This window comes from Aureobasidium subglaciale (genome assembly GCF_000721755.1).
Source record: "Aureobasidium subglaciale EXF-2481 unplaced genomic scaffold scaffold_40, whole genome shotgun sequence".
NCBI classification, from domain to species: Eukaryota; Fungi; Ascomycota; class Dothideomycetes; order Dothideales; family Saccotheciaceae; genus Aureobasidium; species Aureobasidium subglaciale.
In genome coordinates, this window is record NW_013566955.1 from 67,062 (window position 1) to 85,707 (window position 18,646).

At 49.7% G+C, this 18,646-nt stretch overlaps 6 protein-coding genes across 6 annotated transcripts; 3 read left to right on the top strand and 3 right to left on the bottom strand.

Annotated features, from left to right (window-relative positions):
- Nucleotides 1-83: 83 nt before the first annotated feature.
- AUEXF2481DRAFT_33876 (uncharacterized protein) lies at nucleotides 84-3,480 on the bottom strand (the record flags this gene model as incomplete). Its single annotated transcript, XM_013483567.1, has 9 exons — nucleotides 84-833; nucleotides 888-1,172; nucleotides 1,206-2,148; nucleotides 2,198-2,246; nucleotides 2,302-2,371; nucleotides 2,420-2,710; nucleotides 2,764-2,893; nucleotides 2,955-3,321; nucleotides 3,384-3,480. The coding sequence occupies 9 exons, from the start codon at nucleotides 3,478-3,480 to the stop codon at nucleotides 84-86; spliced, it is 2,982 nt and encodes a 993-aa protein (XP_013339021.1).
- Nucleotides 3,481-4,432: 952 nt separating this feature from the next.
- AUEXF2481DRAFT_45003 (uncharacterized protein) lies at nucleotides 4,433-5,404 on the top strand. Its single transcript, XM_013483574.1, has 3 exons — nucleotides 4,433-4,527; nucleotides 4,592-4,855; nucleotides 4,951-5,404. The coding sequence occupies exons 1-3, from the start codon at nucleotides 4,462-4,464 to the stop codon at nucleotides 5,203-5,205; spliced, it is 585 nt and encodes a 194-aa protein (XP_013339028.1). The 5' UTR covers nucleotides 4,433-4,461; the 3' UTR covers nucleotides 5,206-5,404.
- A 263-nt stretch (nucleotides 5,405-5,667) lies between these two features.
- AUEXF2481DRAFT_45004 (uncharacterized protein) lies at nucleotides 5,668-7,711 on the top strand. The gene has a single exon (XM_013483575.1). It carries the CDS (start codon nucleotides 5,835-5,837, stop codon nucleotides 7,485-7,487), a length of 1,653 nt encoding a protein of 550 aa, XP_013339029.1. The 5' UTR covers nucleotides 5,668-5,834; the 3' UTR covers nucleotides 7,488-7,711.
- A 3,658-nt stretch (nucleotides 7,712-11,369) lies between these two features.
- On the bottom strand, nucleotides 11,370-11,720 carry AUEXF2481DRAFT_33880 (uncharacterized protein; the record flags this gene model as incomplete). Its single annotated transcript, XM_013483568.1, has 1 exon — nucleotides 11,370-11,720. One exon carries the CDS (start codon nucleotides 11,718-11,720, stop codon nucleotides 11,370-11,372), a length of 351 nt encoding a protein of 116 aa, XP_013339022.1.
- An 877-nt stretch (nucleotides 11,721-12,597) lies between these two features.
- Nucleotides 12,598-14,372, bottom strand: AUEXF2481DRAFT_567604 (uncharacterized protein). The gene has a single exon (XM_013483599.1). It carries the CDS (start codon nucleotides 14,188-14,190, stop codon nucleotides 12,931-12,933), a length of 1,260 nt encoding a protein of 419 aa, XP_013339053.1. The 5' UTR covers nucleotides 14,191-14,372; the 3' UTR covers nucleotides 12,598-12,930.
- A 1,713-nt stretch (nucleotides 14,373-16,085) lies between these two features.
- AUEXF2481DRAFT_71222 (uncharacterized protein) lies at nucleotides 16,086-17,794 on the top strand (the record flags this gene model as incomplete). Its single annotated transcript, XM_013483586.1, has 4 exons — nucleotides 16,086-16,201; nucleotides 16,255-16,304; nucleotides 16,356-17,217; nucleotides 17,272-17,794. 4 exons carry the CDS (start codon nucleotides 16,086-16,088, stop codon nucleotides 17,792-17,794), a joined length of 1,551 nt encoding a protein of 516 aa, XP_013339040.1.
- Nucleotides 17,795-18,646: the final 852 nt, after the last annotated feature.

The following is an 18,646-nucleotide window of genomic DNA, read 5'->3' on the forward strand; positions in this document are numbered from 1 at the left end:
GGTGAACTCTTTTGCATGTTATTTAGATCGCGTGAACCGCCTAACCCCCTCTTTCACCCGCTCATGCTGAATGAGACAGGTAATCATCTTGTAGGCCGCTTATCAACTTGCCATCCCTCTACTCTTTGCCTCTCAAAATCTCTCTTCATCATCCCCCAAGATCCGGCTCGAAGATCAGTCCTATTCCAAGGCTGGAACGCCGCTGAGTCTACCCAATCATCCTGTGCAGTCCAGGGCAAGATTCCGTGGCTCCAATCTCCCGTGCAGCCAGTACCGGCGATTACAGATGTTTGCCCGAGGTATGGCTGCTGGCCAACCAGTTCGTATTGGTAACGGGACGAGCTCTGGCCGAAGAGGCGTGTTCCAATGATGCCATACCAACTGAAGACCTCGAGGACACCCCAGTACTCGCTCTCTGCGATCTTGTAGCGACAACGTATCCACTTCATACTGAAGTAGCGTCCATCTTTGTTAGATGCCAGTGGGTCATCGTACCACTCACTCTGCTGACAACCACTCCAGGGGTTACTCTGTTGACCAGGACCTTGGGCGTTCCGGGTGTGTGTTCTGAATAGAATCTTCTTTCTGCCCTGTGCCCCTTGGTGTAGCGAGATCTGGAGAACATCGAGGCCCTTCCCGCCGATTGACGGGGTGAGCGCAGTGAGGTATGGTTGTACTAGGGGTAATGTTTCCTCCATCGTGCACCGGTGCAGGCCGCGGAATACCATCTCGTCACTGCTGTCAGCGATACCGAATGTGGCAATGGAGACGCTAGAAATGTCCCCAGATATGCACACGGCGTGGTCTGCACCTAAGTCAAAGACGTCTCCAACCTGAGTCAATCGTTAGCGTTTTTTCGCTGAAATGTCTCTGCTATCGTCACGTACCAAAACGCAAGGTCCTTGCAAGGAATCTGACGACTTGAAGCTTAGCTCAAGAGAAACTGCCCGATTAGCATCCGCACTCTTGTTGAAGGAGATGCGAGAGAACTCGCAATTTGTGGCGCTGTTCCCAGAAGATGCTTTGGCCAACAGGATTGCATGAGGTGCTTCCTTATCTTTACTTTTTTTGAAAGATCGTGTGAACACAACATCTTGATCTCTCATGGTCATTCCTAAGAAACTGCATTCCTTGGACACTTGATGGGCGGAATTGTACACAGCAAGCCGAACCTGTGTGGTACTGGGATCGATCAGTACACACACTGTGTCACGAGCATCCGAGCTAGACAGGTAGTTGCCGCTGAGAAACCTGGCAAGGTTCGTCTCTTTTGTGCTCCGTACGTTGCTCATCAGCCGAACATCCTCGCTGGTCTGTATCAATTCCATGCTTCCGGGATGTCCAATGTCCAGTTCTATCTTTGTGCCGTCGTAGGGATGTTCTATGTTGGTGCGTGCAAAGACATACTGCCTGAGATGGATATCCCCTCCGGCGGCATCTTTGTTTTCGGCCCAAATGTAATGCGTGAGTACGAGTTGACTCCACTTCGTGAAGTGCATAGTCCAATGCAAAGTCTTTACGCCTGTGAGCGGGGGTGATGCTTGGACAGGCTCCAGGCTGAGGGTTCGGCTGTAGAGCGTGAAATTCTCGTGTCGTTGACCCGCGATAGAAACACTCATCGGTCGCCACCAGTTGACGGCTACCGCTTCTGGATGTGGAACTACCCTGAGGTGTTGGATTTGGACAAACCCCCCGGACATCAGCCCTGGCATCATCTCTTCGTAGGGATACTGACCATCACCCCCTCGAAAGTCTGCGTCTCTAACAGCGATGCATTCTTTAGTGGCAAGCTTGCCAGGGGCTTCCTTTGTGAAGGGTGGCCCAAATGTCCATTGTTCAGACAGGCCTGGTGAACTCATCGTGCGCCCTGTAAGATCTGAGTGGTCGTTGATATCGATTCGAGTCGTCCAGCCCGATACTGGATCTGGTACTTCACTCAGGGCCTGCCAAAGCGGGGCTGGATTATGGATATCAATGCCTCCCCATGACTCGACCCAAGGGTCACTCGCGACAGAAGCCATCGGTTGAGCAATCCACTCCAGAACAGAAAATTGAGCCATGTTCTGTCGCCAATCGTCGGACGGACGAATATCAGCCTCGACGCCTGCTGAGAACAATTCATCGACAGATAGCTGGAGCGCATGAGTGCTGGCTAGAATCAGTTGATTGTACCAAGACTGCGATATATTCTACTCACGTTCTGGCCCGATTGACCACGTTCTTAGGCTCGAAAAACTGTTTGTCGCCTAAATAAGATCGTCAGCTTCGCCTGGAAGGACGGTCGAAGTCAATTATACATACCATACATGATCCATTGGTGACCGAGCTTATTCTTGACCAGTATACCAGTTGCGCCGTCATCGTCATGCATCTGCTCAAAATGTCAGCTTGCCGAAGCTTTCTGGAATGAGCTACTGACATAACGTAATTGATAATTCCAAATAGGTGTTTCTTTGCAATGCAATATTTCCTTCTCTACGCCCCGAAGGTTCATGACATCCACATCAGACGAATGAAGGTAGCGACGGGGAGCCCGAATATGCCCTGAGCTGAATAGATCGGTCAGATAGTGACTGGCGAAAGCCTCATAGATGTAGGCCTCCTTCAGCTTGCCCCATTTTCCTGCTTCAGTTGACATCTGTGCAGCATCATGTGCAAGTTGTAGTGCAATGTTATGCCCGACGCTGTATGCTGTAATTGCATCTTTGCCCTTTGAGAGTGATCAGCAATTGTCTTTTCCCTGTAATGGATTTTTCCACGCACGAAATGGTCGGCATTTGTGTACGCAATGTAGGCATATAGGTAATGCATAGCTGAGGTCGCGTCAATGATAAGACCACCCGTTATCTTCGCCCATTCTTCGTCTGTGGGAATCCCACAAGCATGGGTATGGCTGGAAGAAAGGTAAGCATCAGCTGAGCAGTCCGACGAAAGGACGAGTAGCTTAGTCTTACTATGCGTGAGTAACACTCTCATCTCTGGATCGTGTATCAACGACCGCTTTGTGTTCCAGCTGCAGAAGCTTCATCAAATTGGCAAGGAAGCCATCAGTGTCTTCTGTGAGACTTTGCACGGCGTTTTTGAACCTCTGAGCCTCGTCCTTCGTTCCCGAATCACCAAATTCAGGAGCCCCACATATGGGGAAGTACAGGTCCTTTCCCTCACGGTTCGTAAAAAAGTCGCCTGCAAGGGCGATGATGTCGCCAAATTTCAGCTTGATAGTTCCCTTGATGGTAGCCAGTTCGATATCGTTTGCCTTCAGGATCTGCCCGTTGACATCGCGCAGCTTGAGAGCTTCGGCAGTGAGTTTGTGCTCGCCAGCTACATCAAGATCAGATTTGGCGGCCCTCAAGACTGTGTGAGATAGGCGGTCGGTTGCTCACCTTCCAAATTGCTCCAATGCCATTGAGGAGGCTCATACAGAGGCAAATCGTCAACACGGATGGTGCAGTTGTCCGAGCGTAGCCCTGTGGAAGACATTTGCAGGTCTTTAGAGATGCGAGGATGTAGAAACTCTGTAGGGTGTGTTTGTAAGTTCTGTGGGCGCTTTGAGCGACGGCTTTATATAGCAGATTTCGCAACGATGAAAAATGGCATACGATCAAGACTTGTACTTGAGCCCGACTCCGACTCCGACGCTACCTGTGACCCATGGCCCAGAAAGATTAACGTCTTCGTCTGACACTAGTATATGAGACGTTGCTGAGCTCTATGTTCAGCTCTGCACGAACATGCAGGCAGTTTGCTTGATACTGCGAACTATAATGCAGGCCCCCTGCGGATCCCGACCGAATTAAGCTGGAGGAGTGATTTTGTTGAAGTAGTTTGACGCCAGCTCTGCTAAGCGATTCGAATCGAGACCATTGCCCTTCTTCAGCCTACTGCAAAGTCCAACTGCAAGTACGGGGTAAACGTGATGCCATCTGAGCTCAGCGTCGCAACGATGTAGATCTGATCTGGAACGTCTCAGTCTCGCGAGGCGCAGGAATGCTCGGATTGCTTGATAGCTTTTTTATCGCGCACTGGGGCTGGCTTACGTCCGTATTCCAAGTTCACATCACTGCAAGAAGCACCAATGCTTGAGGCAACCGATCAGAAGATTTACATCCTGCTTGTCGAAAGAAGCACCCGTTGAACAGACCGTACGTATATGTTAGCAGAGACAACAAACGATGTGATCTGGGACATCCTACCAATGGAGCTCAGCTGGCAATATTCTCTGGAGCTGTTGATAGTTCCAAGTACTAATCAATCTAGTCGGTCCAGCTGAAGTCTCAGGCTCTTCCACACATGATCACGAGACGTCTGTACCCGGAAATGGAAAATGACTGATATGCAGGGGGGGGGGGGGGGGGGGGCGGTAGAAGCCCTCAGAACACTATATAACCGATCGGGCCACTCGCATTCATGAGTCGGCAACCAACCGTAACTGTTCTCGACCAGTGAGACTCTCCTTCAAGGATGACTTCCCACACTTTGACGACCCACGTGAAGTCTGCTGCGTGGGCCCAGAATGAAGTAATGAATGTAATGCAAGCCCTTTTCGCCATCTAGTGTATAGAAAGTTCAGACTGACTGCGACCATTTGCAGATGAATCAACAAGATCTTGAGGCACCAGGATCTCTCCTGAGCAAAAGCCATCCAGTATGGCTGATCTTCAAGAACATGACTGATTTTCCATTGTCGAAGACTGGAGAACACTTTTACAGTGGCGATTGGTTCGGTAATGCTGTCTTTGATGCCGCGCCATGGTCTATATCTGGTATTGCAGCTGCAGATAAGAAAGGAGGATGCACTGGTGGAGCATCTTTCAAGCTGCTTCTCGGGGACGACCTGAACTTCGATTTCAGTATCGTAAGTTGTTCCCTTCATACTTGTGTCGATCAATCCAACTCCATATCCCGTAACCCTTGGAAATTTACAATTTGATTTGACTAAAGTCGAAGTAGGGATTCACAGATCCTCTCAAAGGTAGCAACAAGATGTGTTGCATTGCGGGCAGGAATGCCGAGGCTGCGTACAATAGGGCGAACGAATACGATACAGACAACGCAGTCAAATCGCCTGATAATTACATTGCGACGACGACCACGGGAAAGACTTCGCGGTTCCAATTCCAGGTCAGTGTGTCACGTCCTGGCTCTCCCAAGGGGGAAAAAGACTCGTGCAAGATTTATATTATGGTGCAGCGAATTCCGTATTGAGCACAATGAAGCATTGTTTTCAACCATCGACAGCTGAGAGGGGGGTCACTTGGCGAACTGCAGTACTCACAGGGCCAGCTCCTTAGATCAACTTATGATTTGGTGGGACAATTAGTTGAAATCTGTAAGCTGTTCACGATTTGCCGTTCATGTGAGCAGGTGTAATACGTGCGGACCTATGACGTGCCGCCTTGCCGTGTGGGGCAGGCGTGTATAATGCGCTAATTAGGCTATACTCTAGAACAAGCTTGAAGCAGCTGACTGTGCGTCCTCTAGATTGTGCCCGGCTTTCCCGAAGCTGAACCACGTGCTGTCAAGTGAGGTGAAAATAAGAGTTGGAAGGTTCAAGGCAAGGTTTCGCAGGCGACCTGAGATCCGATTGCGTGCAGATATCGCAATAAACTCTTCGTTCCACATCATCAATTCGGGACTATGACAGTCGGGTTCGTGCCTCTCCGGTCCCTTGGTCTTATCGCTGACGCTCGGATCACATTTGCCGAATCCTCCGCACCTTCCTTCCTCGCCGATTCGCAGTAGTGGGTGCCTAAACACTTACATGCTCGCTTGCCGATAACCATGCGACCGTATTAATGGCAAGCATATCCCCTCGTTTCTGAACATGCCCAGCAATGTCACACGAATTCTCGACCCAGCCGCAAGACGAACTTCGTCCAGGACAGCCGGCAAACCACTCGCTGCCACCTCTGGCACCACTCGAACTTATTAACGATGCCTCACCAGAACAACAACGAGATGCGGCTGAGGATGAATCGCAATATCCGAGAGGGCTGACAAAATTTCTCATTATCGCCTCGGTCACCTTGGTCTACGTTCTCACTAGTATGGATTCGTCAATCGTCTCTGTTGTTGTGCCCTCCTTGACCGACGAGTTTCATACCATTCGCGACGTGGGTTGGTATTCGGCTGCGTATCGACTTTGCGTATGCAGCTTCCAATTCATGTTTGGAAAGCTGTACAAAACGTATCCGCCCAAGAAGATCTTCTTGAGCAGCGTCGTTTTCTTCATGGTCGGATCGATAGTCTGTGCGACTGCAAAGAAAAGCGCCGTCTTTGTGCTGGGAAGAGCCGTTTGTGGATTTGCTGCGTCTGCCATCATGGCTGGTGGTCTCACGCTATTGGTCCTGTGTCTACCCATGAGGAAGCGGCCACTGTATACTGGTATCGTTGGCGGTGTTTCTGGAGTCTCTGGCGTCGCATCTCCTATGCTTGGTGGTGCCATTGTGGATGGACTTGGTTGGCGGTGGTGCTTCTGGATCTGTTTGCCGCTTGGCTTTATCACTTTGCTGGCCCTTTCTTTCTGCCTACCGAACACCAAATCCAAGCAAAAACTGACCTGGAGGGAACGCTTATCCCAGATGGATCCGATTGGTACTTTGTGCTTCGTCGCATCCCTTACTTGCTTGTTCCTCGCTCTTAGCTGGGCAGGTTCTAGGTATGCTTGGAGGTCTCCACTCATCATTGGTCTTCTTGTTGCTTCAGGCGTCCTTCTTGGTCTGTTCGGCTTGGATCAATGGTGGAAGGGAGAAACAGCGACACTACCTCCTCGAATCTTCAAGAACCGTTCAGTCCTCTCTGGCTTCACATACACAATGTTCTGCAACTCGGCAAGTATGGTCGTTCTATACTACCTGCCCACGTACTTCCAGTTTGTCCGTGGGAAAACAGCAGCACAGAGTGGATACTATCAGATACCTGCAATTGCAGGTGATATCATTGGAGTCATTCTTCAGTCGACTGGTGTTACTCTTGTCGGATACTACACGCCCTTTATGTGGGCCGGGACGATCCTTATGCCTCTTCTCGCTGGACTTCTCACGACCATAAAGACACGCACTGCGCTCGTCAATGTTCTTGTCATGACAGGCTTCTTCGGCTTTTCCGGCGGCATCGGCTTCCTATCTCCTCAATCAGCCGTACAAATGGCACTCCCAAAAGAAGACGCTAGTATCGGTCTCTCCATCATTGTATTCGCAGAGCAGTTCGGTGCTGCGCTGTTCGTATCAGCCGCGCAAAATGTATTCCAAACCCGTTTGGCTGGCAACTTGCATGACATGGCGCCTTCGCTCAACACAACGAGTATTGAATCTGCTGGTTTGACCGACTTGCGGAATTTGGTGACGCCTGAAGATGTGAAAGATGTATTAAATGCGGTGGATCAGAGTGTAGCGCAGACTTGGTACATGGCCGTTGCTCTATCTTGTCTGACTATCATTGGCAGCGCCACCATGGATTGGAGAAGTGTCAAAGAGAAGAAGAGCTGATTTCGGAATCCCGTTCATTCGCTTGTCGAGCCTAATTGTGCCTGCCTCTGCAACGGCGATGCCCATCTCATTTACCCAGGGATTCGATTGGTCGAACTACGAGCTTGAATAGTGGAGGAACGCTGCTACAATCCAAGTAATCTTTAGGCGCAATACTACTACATAAACACAATCTTAGCCATTGATTTTGACGAGTTCTCCGCTTTGCAAGGGTAGACAATCCGAACTGACTATCCGGAAAGACGCGATGCATTGGTCTGACGAACCTGGCGTTCAAACCTTCTCGCATGTTGCTATCGGACGAAAAGCTGCTAACAATCTGTCGTGTGAAGCTTTCCAGCCGACGAACCGAGGTGGCATCTCGTGGCGTCAAAATTAAAGTCATGGTCCTGCGTGATTTAGACAATATCAACTTGACCATGACTCAGATCCCATGTCCCTCGCCAATCCTAACCGCATATTGACTGCATAATCCTAGAGGATTGTAAGCTGAACATCCGTTTTATGTTCGAATTCGACGGGAACTGAATAGCCGTTGAAAGCTGAAAAGCCGTTGAGCTGAGATCTGGAGGCGAATTGATTACCGTTGCGGACTAAAGACTGGCAGCTCCTTCTTCCTGCATAGTCGCGGACACTTTGATTCCATTCATCTCGCGTATAACATCAACCAGTCCCGCTGACAATCGAGCAACGCAATCAAAAATCGACATGACGAACTATCGTAGTGCAACACCACCGACAACAATGAGCGCTAAATCCGAGCTAAGCGACGAAAGGTCGATGAGAAATAGACAGAACTCAGGCTTGCTGTAGAAGCCAAGTCACGAGCGACAGATGCCGAAGGATTTCGTCCAAGCACAGTTGTTCCAAACCTCATCTCTTTCCAGATGGACCTCAAATGGGGAACCTGGCGCTAGTCTCGGCGAACGCGACACGCGGAACAAATGCATGCAGAGGCATACCGCAAGGGGTAAAGCATCAACTTCGACGGTAGACATAGTGGTTCCAACACAGTGGTAGTCTCTGTATGCTCAATGTCAACACATAACGGTAGGATCTGATCTGTCCTTTCTCGAGGAATAAGATAACTATAACTAGCTGATGGATTCCTCGTTCATGGGTGTTTTATCGTCCTCAAACACATTCGCTTTCATCTTCTGAGTACAACATCACAGAGAATGCGTACTTCTTTAACTTTTGCTGCGGCTTCGCTGCTGACATCCACGTCCGCATTGGCATTTAATGGTACTGCAGAGACTGTTACTGTCACTCGTACGTCTTGGTCCACCATCATCTCGACACTCTCATGTCCTGCACCCACGACCGTCACCCTGTGCAATGCTCAGTGCACTGCCTCACCTGTTGCACTCGCCAACAATGCGAACATCGTCTACCAAACATTGTCGGAGTGCCAAGCCGGACAGGTCGTCACCATCTACGGCACTGAAACCACACTCCTCCAGCCTACTACCTTGGCTGTTGAGAAGACCATCAGCGACCTAGTGGTCATCCCAGGCTCTGCCACAGACAAGGATTATACCGCGGTCGCAACCATAACTAATGTTGTGTATCCATCATCCTTAATTGCCAACAATGGCCAGGTGGTCACATGCCAGACCGGAGTCACCAAAATCAGTGGCAACGGTGTCACTCTTACCAATTGCCCCTGCACGGTACAAACAACGGTCTTTGAAGTGATTGCAACTGGTTCGGGAGCTGTTCCAACTGCTCTGGTCCCTTCGACCAAGTACATTGTCAAGATTATCTATGTCTATGTCATCGAATATATCGTTGAGCAAGTCCCAACAACTCTTACACGCACGGCTACTAGCACTCTCACAACAATCCGCACAGAGACAGAGACAGAGGTTACCACGACTACGGCCGCACCTTCGAGCTTACTCTGTCCTTCGAGCATGGCAACTGTGAATGATGTTGTTTTCATGGTGGAGTGTGACACCTCCTACGAGGGTGTGGGTGCTAGCAATCTGCGCAAGCGTCAAGCCATCAACTTGCCTGGAGTATCCGCCGATCTTTACTCGTGTCTCTCACGTTGTGCTGGACAAACAAACTGTGTAGCTCTCTCATTTGATGATGATACTTCTTCTTGCAGTGTTTTGACTCAGTTCGACGCACAGAGCCGCGAGACTGCTCTTGGTAACATCTTTGCCACCGTCGTCTTCCGACAGGCGGTATCGTCGAGCTCTTCCTCGGCTTTGACGAGCCCTTCAACATCGAGAAGCTCCTCGGGTCCTTCAAGTCCGTCATCATCGACAAGTGTCTCATCATTGTCAGCTCCTGGATCATCCACGAGCTCGCGAGCCAGCGCCTCAAGCTCAACGTCTCCTGGCAGCGTTAGTATCAGCTCGACATCAGGGTTCAGTAGCAGATCTCGCTCAAGTAGCGTCCCCTATCCTATCTCCAACTCTTCAATCATCTCGACGACCTCAAGTTCGATTCTTACGTCAAGCTCAAGTGTAGTCTCGCCCATCACTGAGATCATACCCACAAGCTCGAGTTCAACTTCAGCCTTGGATCCAACCTCTAGCTCCGTCGCTCCCATCACAGAATCCTCGAGTAGCCTGAGCTCTAGCTCGAGCACCATGCTACCTGTCACGAACTCATCAATCATCTCCACCACATCAACATCGACCAGTAGCTCAAGCTCGAGCATGATCACACCCATCGCCAACTCGACATCGAGCACGATCCTACCCGGCACTAATTCATCGACAAGCACTACATCAAGCACTACGCCTGTTGTTCCTCTGACCAATTGCGAAGTTTCAAATGATTTGCTGGATTACGATCCGGCTTACGCTTACTGCTATTCGGTCTATCCCGTCACCGCCGCTACTAGCCTGTTCGATGCCACAATTACTGAGATTATAACAACTTCTGGTCCGGCCTCGACACTCCTCAGCAATGTGACGTTGGCTACCGAAACACTTGTGCAGACAATTGAGACAGCTACGACCACCACTGTCACCATACCGACTGAGCTCACGATCACTGATATCATCACAATGTAAGCATCCTGCACTCTGATGTTCACGTCGAGATACTAATTGGAAACTGCAGCACTACAACAGATTTTATCGTATCCTCTACAATATCCATAAATGTGCGGAGAAGACAAGCTCAGCCTTCGGTTCAGGCTAGTGTCTTCTCCAGCATCCTAGCCCGTCCGTCCTCAGACGTTGCGTTCGTATGCTCGTGCTTGCAGCCTCAGCCGACCACATCAATCACCGTCACACAGACTGCTGTTAGCACGACGATAGTAACTCCCATCATCAGCAACAATATCACCATAACACCGCCGGTTGTTACTGTGCAAGTCACCCAGATTGCCACATTGACCGAGACTGAAACAACTACCATTGCGACAATCACAGAGGAAGCTACAGCAACCGCTACCCAGACTGTCAGCATCAGCTGCACTGACCCCTTCACATGTAGAGGGAACCCCATTGGTGGTACCTCATGTAGCAATGGAGCCTGCTTCTGTTACCAAGTCAACAATTCACCTTCGCAAGGTGTTTGCAGCACAGCCCTTTCATCTAGCGGTGGCTGTGAAACCAACGCCGATTGTGGCACAGGCAACATCTGTCTCACTAATACTTGCGTGGGCAATGCTTGCGTTCCTTACGAGGCCGCCTGCGAAAATCCGAGCGGACCAACAGTAACACGTCGCAGATTCCGTCGCGCGGCAGCTCGTAGATCTGTTTGGAACGAATTGACTGGTCAATACGTAGACCTGCATACCGATTCTTAGTCGAGCAGATCTTATACAGATCGCAAGGAGGATATACTTTAATGGCTTGTTAGACCTTGCTTGTCGGATATCTATATTTTGATAAGTCAATACAATTTTCGCACTCGTCACGCTTTTACACAATCCCTCGCTTTCACTTCCAGCCCTTGCATCTTCTCTGCCGTTTGGCGTGCTAGATACCGAGAGTGTTCATCAATCTCACCCTGTTCCGCCGTTTCTCCAAACCTACTCTTCCACTCTCTCCATTCCTCAGCACGAAACGATTTCATCATTGCGGGTTGCTCGACATGTCCAACACCCTTCTCCTCAAAAAGAAACTTAGGCAGCATCTCCCCAGCAATCTCGATCCACGCTACAGCAGGAGGAATCCACATCTTCCAAGCATCAGCAACTTCCCTCTCCTCTTCATCAAAACCATCCGTGACTTCTCTAAACGCGTCGTGAGCATGAAACGCCATTTCTGTTTTCCAGCCCTCGCTTTTCTGCATCAATGAAGCGCAGGAGATTGATGCGTTGAGACGTTCGGGGGCTTGGGCATGCCATTCATCGTACCTGAAGCCTTCAGGGTAATTGATATCTGTAAGCCTCTTCTTAGAATCGAAGAGAGAGAGGGGGGGTTTGGTGAGAAGGAAAAGCCGACCAACAGCATGTTCAGCAAATATCTAACCCCAACGAGGCAGTTCTCTCAAAATCACTTTGCCTGAATAAGTAACTTATTATACTCATGCTCGTTGACTATATCAGGAAGTGTCCGAAGGGCGATATGTAAATCTACTAGTTGGTTCGTATGGCTGCCTCTGAAGTACTTTACTGCATCGGCCAGTATACCCCAAAGCCAGCCTACGCCTGCTCTTGTACCTGAGATCAATCGAGGAGAAAGAATGTCGTTGTTATGGAGAGCGGTTTCTTGAGCCGAGAGTTGATCGAGAAGTAGGAATTCTATGGTACTGAGGCTGAGGTTGTTCTCTTACTTGTCAATGAGGATGGTGGTCAACTTTTCTTCAGAGGCGCGCTGTTTGGCTAGCCAGGTGGATAGTGTCATTGACATTGTGATGTGATGAATTTGTTGCGAAAAAAATGTAGATCAAAGGTAAGAGCACTCCACAGCTACAAATTCCAAAGGGGAAAGACAGTGTTACATCTCATGTACGGCCTCTCTGATATCTAGTTGGGTGAGATCTGGAGGGGCGGCGGTGAACGCTTTTGGAAGGAAGGGTTGAGTCGCTCATTGATTGTCGCTTGACTTGGCTGCATGTTGACTTGCCTTGATCTATTACAGGTAGGAGAGAATGTAGTTCTACATCATACACCACAGTCACCTCTTCCAGGCTACAGGACGCAGAGCAAAGGAGAAACAATCGACTGGTTGATCTAAAGAGCGATGTCGCTGTTGAACACGACGCGTAAGGTGTGTGAATCGCGGCGAAATATCTTTCCCGAGCGGCCAAAAGTCGTGTTCAGCTTTTGATCTCGAAATCGCTCGACCTGCATTGCGAGCTCACATCGTATAGCAACAACATTGCCAGAAGGCGCCAGATTGTGATTCCACATTAAACTCTAGAGTACGAAATTAGTGCCTTAGAGAATTAGAGGGCAAACATGGGATTATAAAGAATATGATTACAATTTAAGTACACAACAGAAGAATGACCCAGACCAGCAGCGTCATCAGGCAGCGTGTGCTCCCCATCTAATTCCGTTCATCGTCTTGTCTTCGTCCTTTCCAGGCCACATGACATTTCCCTTCCTGACAGCTTGGATATGTGCGATAGCACAGACTATCCACATGATGACCAGTCCAATGGTCAATGCGCTGCAAATGCCATTGATGCCAGAACTGTTCAAAACACTTCCAGCTTGAATGGCGGCAAGCGTCAGACCGGCGTTGGGGAAGACGAATGCCCACCAGTTCAATGTGAAATCCATCTCTTTGATGCCAGCAAGAACCGAGACCGTGGACACACAGAAGAACCAGAAAGAAAAGAGAATCACAAAGAAGCCAGCGAGGATACCAATGATCTTGATCACATCTCCGACAGGAAGCGTGGTGATACCGAACATCTCTCTGTTTCCAAACACCGCTGGTGCTTGTCGACCGAGAGAGATGAGTGCGTGTGCAGTGTATCCGGCAGGTCCGACAGAGACGTACATACCAGGGCGAGTCGAAGGGTCAGGGAGGGCGCTGACCATCAATCTTTGTGTGTAGATAGCATACATCATGAGAGCGACACACCATCCGACGCCTTGAAGCATGACTCCGCCGATCCACATTGGAACAGCGGCTGAGTGTGGTTGATTGGGCACCAGCGTGCTAGCCAGCGGCCCGACGACAAGTAAGGGGTAGATGGGGAAGATCCAAGCAGGCATGGCATTGTTGACACTCAGACGCTCCAGCTGGAAAAGGATGTAGTATTGTCCAATACCGACAATCAGCACAACAGCGCAGTAAATCCAAAAGAGAATTTCCAATGTTTTGATAAGCCAAGGTCCAGTATTCGGCACACCGTACAGATGTATGCAATTGAGAAGTAAACTAATCGAGACCCAGTAACTTCCGAAGAACAGCGATTCGACAGGATGATGCAGCGAAGCGAGGAACTTTTGCGGAACTAGGATGAAGCGGATCGTGATGGTAATGGTGAAGATAACAAACAGGACAAGAGCCAGGATAAAGAAGATTTTGCCGATAGTTTGCAGACCAGTGAATTGATTCGGGGTATTAGACAGTACCACAGCTACCGCACCGGTAGACATTGTGCATGCGAACCAAGGCCAGGTGAAGTGAGCGACACGGTCCCGCCATGTGATATTGTCCGGCGGAGAGTGATCGGTTCCATTAGGATCCGCAGGTTCTGGGTCGTCGCACTCTCTGTAGCCATTGCGCTTTCGATTCGATGTCGCTGTTGTTCCCGAGCCGCTGTCGGACATGATGCGCGACAATCTAAGTGACGGTGATGTATGTGACAGGAAAGATGGTCTGGGTGAAAGGTGAGTAGGTCGATATCTATTGAATTGTTTAGTAGGTCTCAGGTTCGACACCCTGGAAGATTCCAAGGCTCAATTCGTCATCCCTCTAGCCCGAGTTCGCTCCGTGGAGGGAGCTGAGATCAAACTTGCGCCTGCTAAACATGGTTTCTCGAATGACAACTTGGCGTTTTAATTGCCCTGTCAGACGTCATTCTTGTCTTCGCCGTTGAGCTCAATCTACCATCAATTGTCCAGACCTGGAAATAGGTCGCACGACAAGAGCATTGCGATGACCCGAGCTTGCCTATACATTCTTACCATATTTTACGTTGGCAGTGGTGAAATTGTGTCTTGCGCCCGAAGTGCGCACGATTCGAGAGGTTGTGAACATGACGTGCATGAGTCCGAATTTCTGTTGATCGGCGTCGTGTTGCCAAGATTTTCAGGGCCATCGTCGGCAATGATGCGCTTCACCAAGAGACTGCCGGAAGCCACCGGCATTCTTCGATAGGAACTGCGACAGGTTTTGGCAAAGGCCTTGTGCCTCGGTGTCGCGACAGAATGCAGAGCGCGACAACAATTCTTGTCTTCGGTGCATGGCCCACGCCTCGGGGCGCGGACAATGTGCTGTGAGGTCAGGTCTCTACGTTCTCGCACTCGGAGCGTCTTCCGCCTTCTCATCAGGTCGACGCGTCATAACAATCGAGACAGTGATGTTGTCCCGCAAGTCGCGTTGAATGAGCAGTGGGAACGGCACGAAGAAAGCAAGAATGAGCTCCTATCGCCCAGGAATATTTGTGCTGCCTTTGGGCTCAAGTCTCCAGCGCGTCTCGATTGCTTGAAGTGATCCAGGTAGTGCGGTCATGCCGATGACGATTCGTGAGCCACAGCACTATGAGCTCATGCAAGCTGTCTGTTTGGTGAAGTGCTACAGCTGTCATCTGGTTCATTGTAAAAGGTAGGAAAGAGAAGAACGATGCGACTTGGAAGCAATTCCACAGTCTCCAAGATGTTGTGGCTGTGCTCAAGGCTCGCAGCCAACCAGTGAACAAGTCATCGCTCAACTCACCGCGCTGCTCTCTACCGACCGACTTGCTCTAGCAGCACTCAAGAATACCACCCACTACTCCAACAGGCATTACACAGTTGCTCTGGACGACACTTGCGCAATGCTGAAAACAATGTATAGACAAAGTGGTTGTTGACGCCATGCATGTTCTCGAATCCATCACTGTAAAATCAATGCGCAAAAGTGAAAACACACAACAACCTTGCATGTCTTCGATATCGCCATAAATACTAGTATTGCGTGCTCACGACGAGCTACCGCGCCTCAATGCCCAGGGCCTTGTTATACTTCACCCAAGACGCTGCCCAGACTGTTGCACTCCAGAATTTTCTTCGTCGCAAACACGTGGAAACGTCGAACATCAATTTCTTACAGGCAACTTTTGAGATGAAAGCGAAAAAATCGGGCCAACCCCCCTCCGGGTGCGTTGAAGGGCTACCTGGTCGCTGTCTCTGAGATACCTTACTCTGGTCGCTCCTGGGCTTGTCGAGAACATTTTCGAAGCCGCGACCCTTGGCAACGCCATCCAAGAGATCAAGTTGCTGTCAAGAACAATGAGACTTCTCACAAGCTGTTCAGGGGCACTTGGCCACTCGTCTTTGTATGCGGTACATTTATCTCAACCGGTAGACGTACGGACGCCTCTTCTGTCGTGAGCGATGAGGTGATTGAGCTTGGCAGGGCAGGGATACTGGTATAAAGAAAATGGATGTCAGTATGTGCTAGGCGTGGAAAAACGGAGGGGACTTTCATTGCTAACGTTCGTCTTTGGATTCGTAAACTCAAGATGGCAGACTTGAAGACTACTCACCCCGATCAATACTCCGTCCCTAGGGACGATGAAGAAAGTTTGACGATTGAGCGAGACTGGACGGAGGAAGAGGAAAGAAAGGCGAAATGGAAGTTGGTGGTGTCTCATGACATGTCTCGATCAATCAGTACTTACTCGCTCACAGGCTTGACCTTATCGTGATGCCCATTCTTACCCTCGGCTTCTTTTGTCTCCGTAAGACACTTTTGCACTTGTTTTGACACATACACTGATACCACGCAACAGAGCTTGACCGAGGCAATATTGCGAACGCTCTCACCGACAACTTCATGGAGGATGTCGGCATCAGTCAGAGTCAATTCAATGTTGGTCAACAGATGTTGTCTCTTGGTATTGTCCTGTTCGAAATCCCTTCAAACATGATCCTCTATCGAGTCGGTCCTGGAAAGTGGTTAACACTCCAGCTTTTCCTGTTTGGTATTGTCAGTACTTTTCAGGCTTTCCAAAACAACTACGCCTCCTTCATCGCAACTCGATTCCTTCTCGGTCTGACGGAGTCTGGCTTCATCCCGGGCGGCCTCTGGACCATCTCTACTTGGTACACACGCAAAGAGACGGCAAAGCGCGTCATGGTCTTCTATTTTGGCAATCAGTTTGGCCAGGCTTCTGCTAAGCTACTCGCGTTCGGCATCCTCCATATGCGTGGTGTAGCTGGTCGACCTGGATGGTTCTGGCTGTTCGTTCTCATGGGTGGCTTCACTTGCTTCTGTGGCTTCATCTTTGGGTTCTTTCTTCCAGACTCATTCCGCAACCCTTGCTCGACCTTCTTGCCGAAGCATGCAGTCTTTACACCCAGGGAGATTCATATCCTTAGAAACAGAGTCTTGCTCGATGACCCGGCTAAGGGCAAGAAAAAGAAAAGAATTGGGCTGACTGCGTTCAAGAAAGCGTTCAGCAACTGGCGGATGTGGGTACATTTCTTCATCACAATGGCCAATAACGGTCCGCAGCGCGGTTTTGATACCTACGCTCCTTCCATCGTCAGAGCTTTTGGATTCGCAGGCTTGTCTGCCAATGCTTTGGCAGCTGTCGGTCTGTTCCTTCAGATTCCCGTCTCGTACACATTCAGTTACATCTCTGATCACTTGTAAGTTTCTGTTTCTCCTTGTGCCTCATGCGACCATACTGATGCTTAGCGTAGTTCACGTCGTGGTGAGACTGTCATGGTGGGCATGAGTATGCATCTCCTAGGTTACATCTTCAACCGCATCTTCACAGAAGTCAACAGTCGTGGGGTTCGTTACTTCGGGGTCGTCTGGACTCAAACTTTCGGCACATTCTCTCATCCTCTTAACATCACCTGGATGTCGCTTACCTGCACCGATTCGGAAGAGAGAGCTTTGGCCATGGCTATGGTGATCATGGGTGCCAACATCGCTGGCATCTACGGTGCACAGATCTACCAAGCAAGTGACAGACCTCGCTATCGAACAGCATTCAACGTCAGTATCGCCGTACTGGCTGCTGGTCTGGCTCTTGCAGTCATCAGATTCCTGGATGACAAGTTGAGGAGAAGGAATGTCAAGAACCAGGTATCGGAGTCAGAGACTGGTTCTGAAGCGTATAGCGACGGTGTGCTCAAAGCGGCAGCTCCTGCTGACGAACAACCGCAGCCGATCGCTCTCAGTGGACGTAGAGCCTCGTTATCAAAGGCCGATATCTGAACGAGGGTGCGGTTTTGGGATGAACTGACAGCAATGTTCGGTCGACATGGTGCGGTAGCTAGGGTCTGATGGTGATAGAAATGATTTGATAAGATGTTTTGCACGATAGAAATGTATTGCGACATTGTGATGTCATGGGTTTTTCGGGACGTTTCCTTGTTTCTTTGAAGTTCATTGTCTCGATTTTGAAAGTGGGTGAGTAAAGCAGTGGGAAGTGTGGATGTTCGTGAGGTTGTTGATGAGAAACCGAACAATCGGCTTTTTACCACCACACCACTTCTGGATCAACACAGAACTCATACTGAACTATTATGAGTATCAGGGGTATTTATGGATCAGTATCTAATACCATCACCGTCATCTGTCGTAACAATAGAAGCATATCACTATTTTCGACCATCGTTGATGGAACGACCCTGCTCAAGATTTGTGCTGATGCATAAAAGCTTGGCCACACGAGCACAACATGCATATATTCGGCCGAATAGTACCTTGTCGAGACAAACTCGGCCGTGTTCTGGCGAAAGTCCGTCAAGGTGCATTTTGTTTGCAAACTCGGCCTCTCTCCTCTTCCTCCTTCTTCTCGTTGTCGAGAGATACAACACGCGTGGACAGAGTCAGAAGCATTGTTGTTGTTGCTGAAGCTTTGCGCAACTCGATTGAGCAAATGCAGAGCACCAACGCGTCATGCCGCTGCGACACCATAATTTATCTATTCACCACCATTCATGACGGACTTGACAGATACGAGAACATTGCGACCGCCTTCAAGGGATAAACTCAACCGCTGAAAATGGCTTCTCTGGATATCAAACAGCCTGTGTGCAACAAAGCCTGGTCGCTCGGCTCTCG

Coding starts and splice junctions, on each gene's coding strand:
- AUEXF2481DRAFT_45004 (XM_013483575.1), top strand. CDS start 5,835: ATGTCACACGAATTCTCGACCCAGCCGCAAGACGAACTTCGTCCAGGA.
- AUEXF2481DRAFT_567604 (XM_013483599.1), bottom strand. CDS start 14,190: ATGTCCGACAGCGGCTCGGGAACAACAGCGACATCGAATCGAAAGCGC.
- AUEXF2481DRAFT_45003 (XM_013483574.1), top strand. CDS start 4,462: ATGACTTCCCACACTTTGACGACCCACGTGAAGTCTGCTGCGTGGGCC. Junction 4,528..4,591: donor CCCAGAATGAAGTAATGAAT/GTAATGCAAGCC, acceptor GACCATTTGCAG/ATGAATCAACAAGATCTTGA. Junction 4,856..4,950: donor TGAACTTCGATTTCAGTATC/GTAAGTTGTTCC, acceptor AAGTCGAAGTAG/GGATTCACAGATCCTCTCAA.